Source organism: Sander lucioperca, chromosome 17 (assembly GCF_008315115.2).
Source record: "Sander lucioperca isolate FBNREF2018 chromosome 17, SLUC_FBN_1.2, whole genome shotgun sequence".
Lineage (NCBI taxonomy): Eukaryota > Metazoa > Chordata > Actinopteri > Perciformes > Percidae > Sander > Sander lucioperca.
Window position 1 is genome coordinate 17811365 of NC_050189.1, and position 16135 is coordinate 17827499.

Below are 16135 nucleotides of genomic sequence, written 5' to 3' on the forward strand. Positions count from 1 at the left end.
TGTGTTCATGTATGAGGTCATGAGTGAAAGGCTATGAACTCATGTCAATTCCTCATGATTCATAAGATATAAAGGAAGGAAGTAATGCACAAATCATTAATTAATTCATGCATGAATTCATAATTCATGTACCCTTACCGTAAAGTGTTACCATAACTTTAGTTCAAGCCTGTGGCAGCAGTTCCAAATCATTCGTTTAGTGCCATGCAATCACAAATATCTTTTTTTACAAAGTTTTTCACAAGTTCAGTGGGTGTATTTTCCAAAAGAATGCTTTAATTCTGAAAAATAAAGTTGGTCCCACACTCAATGTCTTTTAATGGCCTATTATTTCTTAGATATGTAGACTACGCACCAAGAAAATGAATATAAACTGAGATACCCCATTATGTTGTGAGCAGTAGACCTACGTGTGCTGTTGGCAAACTTGTGTCTAATCTGTCTGTGTCATGTCTGACCTGGGCTGGCACATGTTCACGTTAAAAAGCGTGCACGAGCACTATGGTCACACGCAAAGTGTCCCGGTTTTAGTTCCGGGAAATCTGGTCACCCGAGCGTTGACATGTTAAAGCACTTTATTTTGTCCCCTAAACGTTACTGTGATATAGTGACAGTTGAATTAAAAAATACATAAATGAAAGACTGAGCCAACAGAGTGAACTGTGAGCTGAACTGAGCATGTGTAAAGAAATAGAAGGAGCTGTGCTGCCACCTGCTGGCTGTCTGACTCAACTGATATGATGCTTTCATCCAAAGAGAGTTTGACAATGTTTGTCTCATTCACACTATGAAGCTAACATGATGCATTCAGGGTAGAATAGATTGTAGAAGTACGCAAACACAGCTACAGAGGCCTGTACTACGAATCAAGATCAACATGCCCTGAATTTCTTTCAGTTACCCGCCTTCACCTAACAACTGCTGTCCCGCATAAGCTGTGTCACGACGGTGGTTATCAACTAGTTCAATCAGGGTTTCCCAATCCAGCGGCGCACGTTCACATAAAAGCGGTGGTGTTTGCACCGTATGTCCAATCACAAACATGGACAAAAGTATGAGAGCCGCCTATTTTACACAAGATGAACGACACTAATCTTACAAAAATACGAGGAATACAAACTGCTGACAGAGCTGGCAGAAAATAGCAGACGCTGTAAATGCATAAGTTATATAACTTATAGATATCACTGCCCCAGGTGCAAGATGTGACCATAATTACACTTGTGCATTCCATAACGTTAAACTTTTGTTACTGTATTATTTCAGTTGCAACCCTGGCAGTGGCAAAAGATCGTGGGAGCAAATAAAAAATAAATATAAAAACATAATTCATAAGTAGCAGTAGGCAATACTTTACATATTTTAAGGCCAACAAGTACAAGGCTGAATTGCCCGAGTCAGTCCCTTTTGTAGGATATTGGTATACAAAGGGCCTATAGAACAATGAAATTGCTTGCAGCCAACAGGAAGAAAAATGAGGCAAAGAAGACTGGAGTGGGCCCTGGTCCACAGGACTTCACTCCTGCTGAGGAGCTGGCCCTCTCCAGCAATCAGGGTCCCCCCCTGATGGAAGGAGTAGAAGGGGGCATTTCTTCAGACCCTGGTGGCAACAACTCGGAAACCCAGGCATATGTACAGGGTATGTTTCAAGTAATCTATGTCAGTGGTTCCCAACCTGGGGTCCGGGGACCCCTCAGGGGGGCAGCAAAGATCACAGGGGGTGCGCAAGTCTTTATCTGGTTTGAGGTTGAGGTAAAAAAAATAATATTTGCACGTTAAACAAATTATGATAATAACCTAGAATATATAATGTATACAAAAGTCTGTATAAAACACTATGTATTTTTGTTCTCATTTAATATTGTAGGCAGGCTACTTAGTAGGCCAAACCTCCGGGACCTCTTAACCTGGGACCCTGCTGTCATCAGGTCAGCAGCTAGCTGCTAGCTGCTATCATCCTCGTTTTTCCTGCCGCCACGGCATCACTATTTTATGAATGAAACATAGTGGAGAAAGGTAAAAGTGCTGATAACTCCTCTGTATCAAAAAAGAAAGTAAGGCTCTATCTCGAGAGTTACCTCAACTTCGGTTTCGGAGGGGGGGCTCAGCTTTTCTTAGACATAAGTAGGGGGGGCGCCAAGGAAAAAAGGTTGGGAACCACTGATCTATGTGACCATGTTCATTCAACAATTATTTATGAATATTGTAGGAGTGAAATGTATTACTGTTCTCTGCAGTGACAGGAGATACAGTGGTGTTGCTGCCACCACCCACTGTCGTCCCACTGTGCCATACAGAGGTAACAGTGAAACTAATAGTCATACACCAGTATGTTTGCCATATGTGGTTGCTGAGCATGGATCAAATATGCCATTTACTTTCTCAGGTGGAGGTCCTAAATGATCAGGACACTGTGTCTGCCTGCTCAGAGAGCGCTATGGGGGTACACTTTTGAGTTTTTTTTACCACTTGCACCACGGATGGTGAGAGTGTGTGAATGTGTGGCTGTGATTGAAGTGTCTGTAATGACTTGCTAATGGTGGTGGTCTGAACATGAGACACAAGTCCTTAAAGTGCTCATTTCAAATATGAGTCAATTGATTAAATTGCTATGGTGTTAAACTCCGCAGAAGGAGGAACTTCTTCCCCCCCCCACCCTGAGCCTAGGGCCTCCACTTCAAGGCCCAGACAAAGACACGTGGTAAGCAATGGACCTTGAAACACAGTAGTCAAATGGACACCTTCAACTTTCTCCAAGTTTGCCTTGCAAAGGGACAATGTTCTTTATGTGTTTCAGGTTGGAGCAGACAATGTGAGGGCTCTATATAAGAGAACTCTGGAGCTCGACATCAAGTACAAGAGGCTTTTAATTAAAAAAACAAGGCTGGAGATCGAAAAACTAGAATATGAGAAGAAGGTAGTACATGACTGAATGTATGAATGACTGAACTTACAGTTATACTGACATTGGTTTTCTGTGTTCCTAGGAAAGACAGAACACATGAGGACACATTTTTTTTCAACATTTTTTCAACTTTGTGGTCTTTTTCTATGTTTTTGTGGCTTGTCCCAAAGATTTTTTGTTGTGCCTTTGAAACTTTTGCCGGGGTTTTCAACAAGTTATTTTTTCAATTTCCTATTTTTTGTTTTTTTACAACTGCTATAGAAGTGAATAAAACATCCGAATTCAATGAAAGTAGTGAAAGGATCATTTATTTAACTTGTGAAGAGCATTGTAGGGAAACATCCACGTTGCTGTTTTTGGTTTGAAATTTTTTGGTTGTAAGAAACCCAAATATCTGATATGGAAATTATTTAAAAATGGATCAAATCGACCCGAGGACAACAGAATGGGTTAAGGGGAGACACCCCAGTGAATAGGGATAACATATCAACATGAAACCTCCCCAGTTGATAACTAATATTAAGTCAAATATTGTTTGTATTACTAGTTTCCTGTAAATGTATGTTTAAATGAGCAAATGATGTATTAAGTTGTAAAATATGATTTAATTTGCATACATTTCCAGAACAGAAATCAGAACATTGGATTAAGACAGAATATTTTTAGTCAAGTGTGATGGAGTCTACCACATCTGGGGGTTGCTGGCTGACAGGTGGGGATCTCTCCTTCCTTATCGAGGCCACATTGTGGAGCACGACACAGGCTGTCACTATTTGACGAGCCCAGTCTGGAGCCAATTGTAGGCCACGCAAGCAGTTAAAGCGGGCTTTAAGGATGCCAAACGTCATCTTTATCCTAACCCTTGTTCTGGTAAGGGCCACATTAAAGGCATTCTGTGGCCCTGTGTTTGGGTCAGGATAGGGGGTCATCAAAAAGGGCTGGTAGGCCCCTACCAACAATCCACTGAAGAGCCCTGAAGATGAAAATTAATATTAGCATAATCCGTATTACAAAATGCAATACAAAATGTTACTTACAATTGCTCGAATCTGTGGCACAGTGCAGACTCCCTAAAGATCCGGGAGTCATGGACTGACCCAGGCCACTTTGCCTCAGTGCTGGTGACCAAGCATTGATGGTCACAAGTCATCTGCACAAGCATCTTGTGTTAAAAATCCTTCCACATAACAGCATTAACGTGAGGGAAACATCAATGTGCATCAGAAGGACTCCTCATTTACCAGTATGACCAAACATGTGTAGCCTATCCTTTATGCTTTACCTGAACGTTGATGCTGTGGAATGACTCACAATTAATGAAATTGCCTTCATTCTCCCCCAGCGATGCAGAAATGAGGATATGGGTGCAATCTATGGCACCAATCACCCTCGGGTGACATTGTACGCGCAAACGCAAAACCCATTATTGTCAATGGCTTGCGCGCGGCTGGCCACTCTTGTGCGTGCCGCGGTCAAAGTTCAACATAGTTTAACTTTGACCGCGGCACGCGCAAGAGCGGCCGCAGTGCGCTGTGACGTACATTCACGTGTCTGAAAAACAACAACAACAAAAACACAGAATACACGTGGATCCACAAACGGAACATGGACAAGAGGTTGATTTTGGCTGTCAGCGATCTCCCAGAGCTGTATCGGCTACGACACAACTTTGAGCTCGTACAGAGACCTCGGACGCAAAACTATGCTGTGGAAGCATATTTCACCATAATAAGCATGCCAGCTGTGTAGGTTATTGTAGCCTCTTCATTTAAATCATTCAGGTTTGTTTTAACTATGTCAAATCAACATATATGTCTCCACTGAAATACAATCCTATGTTACATTTTTTCTCAGTTACTTTGGCGCATTTGTCAAATCATAATTGCATTTGTACAACAGTGAGTGCATTTCTTAAAACAATTGGTGTAAACTGCACCTCATAGTGACTGACCTGAAAAATCGTGTATCTTGCTGGAAATCTTTTGTTTATGTCCAAAGCAAGTATTTATACCAATGACCCAATCAAACTGACAAGTCCCTACGCCATTGTTTATACCAAGATAGTGAAACTGCTTTGTGTTGTTGTCCATATTTAACAGTTCACTCTGGAAGTATAGTCTAATGAACAATGCACATGAAAGCGATCACTATTCCCTATGTGACAAAGTTACACATTATTGTCATCTCTGATCTGAGAAATACGCCAAAGCAACTGAGAAGAACTGTAGCCTACTGTTGTGAGCTGTGAAAACCAAATACCAAGTTGATTATACTGCTCCATACAGGTATTTGGAGGATTTTTTTTATTAAAAAAAAATATAATTTATACTGTTTATTGATCCCCAATGGGGAAATTACAATTTACACTCTGTTGTTATTACACAATAATAATATTGCATTTGTATGTTTATATGATGTAAAATATGTTTGGACTGATTGACACAAGTCATGTTCATTTTTATTGAAGTTCACATATAGGTATATAGGTAGGTATATGGCCTTTACACAGAATAACTACCCATTTCCAAGTGTGTAAGCTCCAGTTTTGGAGGAATTAATTGCACATATGCATTAAACAAAGTGTTTTCCAGAGAATGAATGATGCATGTATGAATGTAGGCTCATATCTTAGCTTTATAATACCCAACTGCAATGACTGCAGACCTCTTACTTAAGTATATAAACATGCAATGACACATAGTGTTGACATGCAACATTTTATTTAGAAATTAAAATAATCCACACGTCTTCATCTATTTAGAGGAGGAGTGTAAGAAAAGGTGGAAGAACCTAAGGGACAGGTACATAAAGGAGAGGAGACAAAAAAGTGGTGCAGGGGCAGACTTTGAAGTACTTTTCCATACTGTCTTGTCTGGAGCCACACGTCAGGGAGAGACAAACAGCCAGACGCTCCGTTGTAGAAATGGGCTTTCGGAATGTTGTTCGCATCCGGGAAATTGTAGGCCCGACTCTCGTCAGCAGACTGTCAAAATAACACAACACTATGCATACAGTCTGTGGGACTGTGAGCGCACGGCTTCAATGTGTCGCATTGGCAACATGCGGCTCAAGAAGCTGACAAAGATTCATAATTCCCTCTGCTGAAAATCTATATTTTTCATAAAGATGCTCATCAGGGAATGCCTAAAGGTTTTGTCGGTCTCTAAATGTTCTGGCTCTTCTGAGCACACCTCTCACTATCCGCGCATCAAGCTCCACCGGATCTTCTAAGAACGGTGGCGCCATTATCGTCAAGAATGAATGGATCAGTGGGCGGTGCTGTTACACCGATTGATCTCTAATCTCCAACATAACCTGCTCCCGACCAGGTTATGTTAGGTGTTATGTTAGGTTAGGTGTTCAGCATAAATTACCAGGGTGATTAAACCCAGTACCAAGTGATCCACCGTTGTGATACCCAAAACCCTGGGTTGAACCTGAAGTTACCTCGTTAACGTCAAATCTTGCTTCATAATACAGGCCTCAGGAGTCCGCTGTTTGTGTACTGTATAAAACCAAAGGTCAACATTAACTTATTGTAAGTTTAGTTACGTACGTAACCTACTTCACTAACGTCACGTTCGAAACAATCACAAATGTAGGCCTACTTAATTAAACCCAAATCACAATCTTTTCCTAAACCTAACCAAGCAGTTTTGTCGCCTAATGCTGCCCTGCATGTTGAAAAAGACAGCAACTGGGTTTTAACCGAGTGGTCTCTGCATGAGCTGGATCAAAAAGGTCAAAGTTGTCTAGGTGAAAGAAGGTGAGCATGCTGATATGTCTTTAATGTGCTGAAAAAAAGAGGGTTTATTGAACATAAGACCAAGATTCTGGGGTCTGGGGTCTATGTCCAGTGGTGACGGTTATTCACAGCAGACAGTCAGACATCTAATTAAACAGATTGGTCCTAGACAGCTGGTTGAAAGAGTCTGGAGGTGAACAGTTAGAGTCACTCTGAGTCCAGCAGAGGGCAGCGTGGACCAGGGAGACCTTCAGACCTGTTCACAGGGAGGAGGAGGTGGAGCCAACAGTAGTCTCTCTTATCAGACCCTTTGCAGTGATGACAGTGGGTCAACACTTTGTAACCTGTTTATAGGTGATGTTTATAATCCACTGCAGCACTCAGTGTCCAGTTTATTAGGTACAGCTAGAATGTCTAAAAAAACAGTAATGCAATGCATCCTCGAACTTTATATATAACTTTAATGAATAATGTTCAGTTTGTGTTAATTCATATGTGTAATTGTTTTAGAGGATGTAGTCTCACTTTAAAGATTATTCGGAACACCTGTAAGATTTTTAGTTAATGCAATTATCTAATCAACCAATCACATGGCAGCTGCTTCAATGCATTTAGGGGTGTGGTCCAGGTCTAGACAATCTCCTGAACTCCAAACTGAATGTCAGAATGGGCTGACTGATTCCAGCTGATAGAAGATCAACTTTGACTCAAATAACCACTCGTTAAAACCGAGATATGCAGCCAAGCATTTGTGAAGCCACAACATGAACAACCTTGAGGCAGATGGGCTACACCAGCAGAAGACCCCACCAGGTACCACTCATCTCCACTAAAAATAGGAAAATGAGGCTACAGTTTGCACAAGCTCACCAAAATTGGACAGTTGAAGACTGTAAAAATGTTGCCTGGTCTGATGAGTCCCGATTTCTGTTGAGACATTCAGATGGTAGAGTCAGAATTTGGCGTAAACAGAATGAGAACATGGATCCGTCATGCCTTGTTACCACTGGGCAGGCTGGTGGTGGTGGTGGTGTAATGGTGTGGGGGATGTTTTCTTGGCACACTTTAGGCCCCTTAGTACCAATTGGGCATCGTTTAAATGCCACAGCCTACCTGAGCATTGTTTCTGACCATGTCCATCCCTTTATGACCACCATGTACCCATCCTCTGATGGCTACTTCCAGCAGGATAATGCACCATGTCACAAAGCTCAAATCATTTCAAATTGGTTTCTTGAACATGACAATGAGTTCACCGTACTAAAATGGCCCCCACAGTCACCAGATATCAACCCAATAGAACATCTTTGGGATGTGATGGAACGGGAGCTTCGTGCCCTGGATGTGCATCCCACAAATCTCCATCAACTGCAAGATGCTATCCTCTCAATATGGGCCAACATTTCTAGAGAATACTTCCAGCACCTTGTTGAATCAATGCCACGAAGAATTAAGGCAGTTCTGAAGGCGAAAGGGGGTAAAACACGCTATTAGTAGGGTGTTCCTAATAATCCTTTAGGTGAGTGTATGTGTGGCTGTTTAACTGTATTGTGTTACAGTGACAGGTGTTTCTATTTATCAACCCCGTTTAAACCAATGAGGTAAATAACTTGTAATAATATGCATCAACCGCTCAGGGCGCTGGTCCAGCACTGGCAGCCCACTCACTCTGAAATCTCTCCATTAGTGTAAATTGTAATTTCCCCACTGGGGATCAATAAAAACAGTATCAGTATCAATTAGTATCAATTTTTAATAAACTGAATTGCATATGTGTATAACAAAGTGTTTTTTTTTTCTAATAAGTATCTTTTGTCAACATTAAGTTGACCTTCTGTTGCTGCTCTTGCCAAATGTATTCCAGGCTTCAAAGTGCCATGTCAGTCCTGAAGTACTTTAGCTGTTGATTCTCCTTCAGATTCAGCTCCTCCTGTAACCCACGCTGTTAGTCCCACCCTCTCTGGCAAATGCAAACCAGACTGCCTACCAACCCCTCCCTAGTGCAGTGTCGGGGAAATTCTCAACGCATCATAACTTGCCAGAGAAAAATACAATTGCAGATCACAGCCACTAACTGCTCCCTAGTCCTAGCATCGAGGAAATGATCTAAATATATTACTATATTATACAGACAGAGAGATCAGTGTCGGGATACAAAGACGACTGCAGGTCACCACTCTTTCAGACCTCATGGCTCCATCAATGCTCCTGTTGTTCCTTCTGTCTGAAGCAGCTTCTGGTAAATATCAGCTCTGATTGTAAAAAGATTCATGTAGATTTTAAATGTTATGAATATTCAGTGATATCATCTTGTTGAAAGAAAATGTGAATGTGTTTACATTCTTGTGGAACATGTACCATTCCGGTTGCTGGAATGCAGAGATCGTGGAACCATCTTCTGCATGAGTCACATTGGGTCTACAAAGATAAACAAATTAGATAAACAAATTTGTAGTTCTGTCATTTACATTATGCACCAAAAAAAAAAATCATATAACAAATATGACAAATGTTAAGTCTAATTTGTTTATCTTTGTAGACCCAATGTGACTCATGCAGAAGATGGTTCCACGATCTCTGCATTCCAGCAACCGGAATGGTACATGTTCCACAACAATTGCTTCAATGTACCCCGTGTGGAAAAAAAACAAAAACAAAAAAAAAAACAACTAGAACTGCAAGCAGTTATGACGGGGTCGCAAGTCTCCCCCGATGACTAAATATTGACGTGTGAGCTGCAAGGTCTGCGGTACGTTGCCATTGCAAATATCCCATTAACATTGATTGAGAAGAACGGACGATCTTCGTAAAATGTGTGGGGGACCCCCAGAGGGTCATGGCTAACTAGGATCTAAAGTTTCATGTTGGTAGCATTTATTTTGGTTGAGATATGTAAAAGTTGGTGTTTTCATAGATACCTACACAAATTTGTTTGTGCGTAATTTGCGCAAATTTTGGGGATTATCTTCAGAGCGAGTACCGACTCTAGAGTCATAGTGAGAGAAAGTGTCTCCCCTGTTCTTTCTGACCACGGTGGGAAATGTGTAGCAGGAGAAGTTAACCCTCTCCTTGATTTCATGTTGTTTATGGAGAAGGAGAACCAGGAAATGAGTCGGGGGGGGGGGGAAATGCAACGCTACCAATCCACGGCCGAGCGCCGTAACGTGGAGTTACATTTTTTGAGAGGTGACGTCAGGCTGGGTATCTCGTACCTCTGTACGTAGCCACAGAGTGGATTTAACTCAGACATATAAAATGGCCTTCAGGGGTGAGAGACACTGACTATGAAAGAGATGAGATCTGATATTAAACATTTCCTGAAGGATTAGACCTGAACTATTGATGAGTCATGTCAACACGTATCTCAGTGAGGAGCTTCTTCATGTGTCTCAACAACAACTGTTAACTTGTGGTAATAGAGTCCTGTGTTATCTCTGCAGTTTTTACTGATTAATTAACATCCCTGCAGTGTTACACCTGATGGAGGTCATGACTGTTATTGATTACTATTGTTTATTATTGTTTTTCAGACGTGATTGTGGTAGCAGTGTACCCTGGAGATGATGTCATTCTGCCATGTCAGGCTGCTGAACGCTACATCAGTACTGTAAAGTGGACCAGACCTGACCTGGAGCCAGATACCGTCCTCTTATCCAGAGATGGACACTTGAAAACAGACGACCAGCATCCATCCTTTAAGGACAGGGTGGAGCTGGTGGACAGAGATCTGAAGGACAGAGACGTGTCTTTAATTCTGAAAAATGTGAACATCAACGACACTGGAACATACAAGTGTGGAGTTAAAACCGGTGGTACTGTCGAACTCATAATCAGAATCATCCATCTACAGGTTAGAGAGCCAGGTGCGGTAGTTCCAGGTGAGTAATTCTCTCTCAGAGAGTATTTCTGAGTACCAGGTTGTAGCTGCAGCTCCTCTAGAGTCTCCATGATGAGTTGGTCCCAGAGAGTCAGACAGAGAGAGAATCACTTCAAATCATCTTAACATTTAGAGAATATTTTACTCCTGTAAAAGTACTGTAAAAAAAAGTTACCTTAAAGTGCCCATATTATGAAAAAATCACTTTTTCTGGGATTTGGGGTGTTATGTTGTGTCTCTGGTGCTTCCACACACATACAAACTTTGAAAAAAATCCATCCATGCTGTTTAGAGTGAGATACAGTTTCTGAATGTGCCCTGCCTTCAGTCTCTGGGTGAGCTGTTCAAAATCGGCACGGCTTGTGACGTCACAAGCCGAAACGAGCAGGCTAACCGCAACCATTAGCTCGTTAGCATGCTAACGCTAATGCTAACGCTAGCATGCTACCTTGTTCTCAATAGCAAAGCACTGCTACAACACACACAAGTTCACCATAATCTACAAAAGAACTACTTACATGTGCGCCCTCATTTAGAAGTCTCCCAGCTAATCCTGCCTTGTAACTGACCAAAGTTGTAGAAACAGCCTTTCTTTTACTGTCTATGGAGCTAGCTAGCTGACATGATCTACATCTGAGCTACTGGGCATGTGCAGTGCAATCAAAGATAGTACAGAAGAAGAAGAAGAAACGAGGTCTCACTCTGTAGCTAAAACAGAGACCAGCTGAAAAGAGGATCTGCAGCAGTGAGAGAGAGCGGTGCAGTACAACACAAATATGGTGTTTGTTGAAAATTAAACCATGTAAACCTATTCTGGTACAACCTTAAAATACAATTATGAACCTGAAAATGAGCATAATATGTCTGCTTTAATCTTAAAGTACTTCTTACTTTCAATAAACTTTCCTCAAGTAACAACAAAATGACTTGATAACTGACTCTTGAAAAATGTGTCAAAGTAAAAAATAAGTCATTACAATGTTTAAATCGATGATCATTTCAGATATCCAAAACATTATTCTTCCTTTCCAGAAACGACGTTTTAGATATCTTCTTACGAGGAAGAACTTCAATTTCAGATACAGTTTAGTTATTGCTAGTCATAATTTTAATTTCAGATATCCAAAATGTTATTTTAAATATCTGATATACATTTTGACTAGTACAAATGTAAAATTAGATAACTACAATTAGAATTATGACTAGAAAATAAGATAAGAAAGACTTTATTAATCCCACACTGGGGAAATTTTTTGGGATATCTGAAATGGAAAGCCATGAATGACAAAAGTGACGTAATTTTTCCTAGGAAGAATGACGATATGTACTTTTTGACTAAGAAGAATTGAAACACGGATATCTGGAATAAATATCCAGTATAGCTGTTAAATGTTAACACAGCTTGCCTGTGATGTGCTGTGTTGTGATTGGTGGATTTAAACAATAGGAAACAGATGTTTTAAACCACCGTGGTGCTGCAGCCACACACATATTGTCAGGGTTTTGGTATTTTGTTCTGTCTTATTGTGGTAGTCTTGTTTTTCTGTTATGTTCTGTTTCCTGTTTTATTTTGTAGTCTGTCTTGTCTCCTTTGTCTTGTCTAGCTTACTTCCTCTCTTTGTTTGTTTCCCGCCTTTTTTGATTGTTCTACCCTGATTTGTTTCACCTGTTGTGTCACCTGTCCAGTGTTAGTCCTCGTTACCTGGTGTATTTAGTTCCTGTTCCGTCTGTGTCTCTTGTCGGATCATTGTTTATTCTTTTTGCTGTGGTGTGCTGTTTAGGGTTTTGTGGGTGAGTTGCTTTTTGCATTCCTTGTCGCTGTATTCCCTGTGGTTTTTGATTATTTTGGTTTTCTCTGTGATTTTTTTTGGAACTCGTTTTTGCTGTGCCGGTTTCTGGACACTTTTTGTTGTAGTCTTTTTGTTAATAAATTCTCTACTCTAAACTGAACTGCATTTGGGTCCAAGCCTTGCTACTTACATCTCTAACACACCGTGACACATATATAACAGTTTTATATCTATGAGTGCAGCAACACATTTCCTACAGCAGGACACCAGGGGCCTGTTCTGTTTTAGAGACTCTGACTGAGGAAGAGATCAGATCAGCTGTTCTAATCTAAGGAGATGCTAAGACTTGAACTATTGATTAGACATTGATCAGCTTCATGTGTCACGACAACAACTGTTTACCTTGTGGGAATAAAGTCCCGACGGCCAAGTACCACGTACGTTCTGCGCCTGCGAGAGAGGAAATAACTCTCCATACCAGCAGGCGGCGGTAATCTATCTTCATACATCCATGTAATCTATTCCTCATTCAACAAGGGAAACCAGATACAGATGTTGCTATGACACCCACAACAAACAGCGTTTGCTCTCAGCAGCAGAACTGAACCGAGCCTACGGTCACTCTGCTTCACCCCCCGCCTTAAGAAATCTTTAAGGACAAAAATTGTTAAAATAAATATACCTTAACAAGTAGTTATGTATATCTTGTTGTACGTTTGCCATATTATGGACACAGAAATATTTATTCCAATCGTTCAAGCCTTTGTGTTTTTAGAAGGAACATTCAAACGTAATTTTTCACCAGTTTTGACAGCTCTCTGTGTGTTGGATTGATCAGATGAGATGAAAAATGAAAGGAGCCTTGAATGTGCCTGGCAGAGTCGTTTGTTTTTCCCACTCTCGTTTTCAAGCTGAACAGCCAATCTGTTCGACCGACAGCGGCCAACGCCGAAGGCTGACGATCGGCAATGGTGCAGGACACACCACACAAACTAGGGCAGCGCCGGTCGCTCACCGTCAGCCCAATAAGATCATTGATTTAGTTAAAATGTAAGTAATAAAGCCTGTTACTCAGAACAGGACGGCTCTCGTTAGATGAAGTGTGCGCCTCTTTTCTTTCTGATTCAGGATCAGTTTTAACCTGTGAAGCCGTACAGGGTGTGGCCCTGCCTCTTCAGAGCGTACGCCACACCCATGGCGCTCACCGTCTTCCTCTTAGCGTGCTCAATGTAAGCTGACGGCATCACGACTCACGTTCTTAGACCGCAGACGCTCTTCACTCTGCTGTGGCGGTTTTGATGATGTTGGTGACTTTACGGTGTCTTCTAACGTTATTGCTGCATCGCTCCATGATTCCTCAAACTACGGCGTGGCCCGAGGCCCAAATCACAAAACGCACATGCAATAATTGAGCTTAAAAAAAAAGTGTGGTGCTGCACTCGGCCATTTAATCACATCACAATCTTATAAACTGTTGACATTGTGGGAATTAATTCCTGACTCATGTTTTTTTTTTTTTTTATATCTTCAGGTTCTAAGGATGGAAACTCCTCTCCTGTAGGCCTATACCTTGGACTAGCAGCAGGTGGACTGGCAGCAGGTGTTCCAGTATTACTGCTTCTTGTAGCTGTTGTTGCAGTGGTTGGTGTCCGGAAATATAAAAGACGTAAGGACAAGAGATCAGGACAACCTGCTGATTATAAAGCATCGGCCGTTCAGTTCATCTGACAACTCCCAGAGCTCTTTACACCTGATTGTTTTCTCATGTGTTGTAAATATTCAACACTTTTTCTTTCTGTAGATGTGTGTGGAACTCTGCTATTTGTTTTTTCCCAACCAATCTCTTCCCTCTAGGAGAAACAATTCAGAACTGTTGAAATAACGGGACTTTTTATTATTAATAATTGTTTGTTATTGTTTTTCAGGCCCGATTGTGGTAACAGTGGAGGCTGGAGATGATGCCATTCTGCCATTCAAGACTAAATCCTCCATCAGCATTGTACAGTGGAGCAGACCTGACCTGAAGCCAGATACCGTCCTTGTATACCTCAATGGTGTCTTGTATCCAACCGACCAGCATACATCCTTTAAGGGCAGGGTGGAGCTGGTGGACAGAGATCTGAAGGACGGAGACGTGTCTTTAATTCTGAAGAATGTGAGCAAAAACGACACTGGAACATACCAGTGTTATGTTAGAGAAGCTGGTTCAGAACGTGATAGTGCCTGCTTCACCTCTGAGCCAATCAGAACCGTCCGTCTGCAGGTTACAGAGCCAGGTGAGGTAGTCTCTCTCAGAGTTTTTCTGAGTATCAGGTTGTAGCTGCAGTTTCTAACATCAGAGAGGATGAAGACTGCTCCACTATCACACATTTACTGACTCATATGTTTTATTTAACTTCAGGTCCCCCGAGGAAGGAAACTCCTCTCCTGTAGGCCGATACGGAGGACTGACAGCAGGTGTTCCAGGTGGACTGCTTCTTGTAACTGCTGCAGTGGTTCTTGGCCTGATACAGTATATAAAAGACTTAAGAAGAAGAGATCAGGACTGCCTGCTGATGATGATGATGATGATGATAAAGCATTTTTCCACCTCCACCTTACCGTGGTGGGGGGGTTTGTGTATCTGAGTCTGGGATCTGTATTATCTGGAGCTCTGAGATCCTCTAGGGTCTCCATGATGAGTTGGTCCCAGACTAAGTAAATCAGTTCAAACAAACTTTACCTTTAGAGAACTAGAATATTTAACTTGAGTAAAAGTAATGTTGCTTTAAAGAAAAGGAGAAGTGACGTAACTTAAAGTACTTTTACTTTTCAATACATTTTCCTCAATTTAAAATAAAATGACTCGATAATTGATTCTTGAAAAATGTGCTCAGATAAAAGTAAGTCAGTTAAAATGTTCTTTAAGAGCAGGATGAAGCAGAAAACAGAGATGTTCAGACAATATAAACTCAGCAGTATTACACAGAAATACTTTGCTCCATTAAATGAGCAAATGTAATCCATTACTTCAGCCCAGCTGTACTCAGCACTGATATATTACAGCAAGGTTTTAAAAGTGCACTCCCAAACGTATTTCATTACTTTGTGGTGATGTCTGAAGTTCTACCATGGACTCTGTAACATTTTTTGTGTAAAAAATGCCTTGGTTACCTTGTTTCAAGCCATTCTAGCGTGGTATAGAAAGCCTGCAGGAAGACTCTTGATTCTCATTAAAGGTGCTCTAAGTGATGTAACACGTTTTTTTTAGGCTACAACACTTTTTTTTGTCACATACAGCAGACATCTCCTCACTATCTGCTAGCTGACTGTCCCACTGTAAAAAAAAAAAAATGCGGTCTCTGAAGACAGCCCAGGCTCCACAAACACCAACAAAAACAAACTGCACCAACCTGCACCACCAAACATAACAGTGTTCCAGCCAATAACCGACTAGAAGGATTTGGTTGAGTCATGAATATGCATTGTGGAAGTATCCTACGTGCCAACGCTGCTGGAGTGATGGCTCAACCAGCTCCTTGTTGTCGGTTATTGGCTGGAACGAGCTAAGCTGTTTGAATCTGATTGGCTAACAGCTAGCCAATGAGAGCCTGGCTATCAGCATCCTTTACCCAGCCCAACTGGGCATGCAGCTCATGAATAGTAATGAGCTCAGGCAAAATGATGTCAAACTGACCAGCTTTTGTAATTGGCCTGATTTCTCTGCTTATTTCTTTTCAGTGGCTAGAGCTGACAGAGGAGGTAGCAGTTAATTTTCACATTCGTGACATAACACAAACACTTATGGACCTAATATATTTAATAAGTAAAAACGGGTT

General features: G+C 41.3%; 2 protein-coding genes and 1 long non-coding RNA gene across 5 annotated transcripts in view; 1 reads left to right on the plus strand and 2 right to left on the minus strand.

Moving 5' to 3' along the window:
- LOC116064565 overlaps positions 1-16135 on the minus strand; it is a 305191-nt gene that overhangs the window by 154228 nt on the left and 134828 nt on the right. The window lies entirely within an intron of this gene.
- LOC116064564 (hemicentin-2-like) overlaps positions 1-16135 on the plus strand; it is a 173913-nt gene that overhangs the window by 48294 nt on the left and 109484 nt on the right. For all 3 annotated transcript variants that reach the window (XM_035993845.1, XM_035993847.1, XM_035993846.1), the window contains one exon: positions 10181-10513. In XM_035993845.1, the coding sequence (XP_035849738.1) occupies positions 10181-10513 (333 nt within the window). The remainder of the gene's footprint in view (positions 1-10180; positions 10514-16135) is intronic.
- On the minus strand, positions 9956-12738 carry LOC116064579. The gene is made up of 3 exons (XR_004108568.2): positions 12720-12738; positions 11463-11465; positions 9956-10038 (listed from the first exon to the last, which is right to left on the minus strand). It is a non-coding gene; the product is annotated as an uncharacterized LOC116064579 (long non-coding RNA).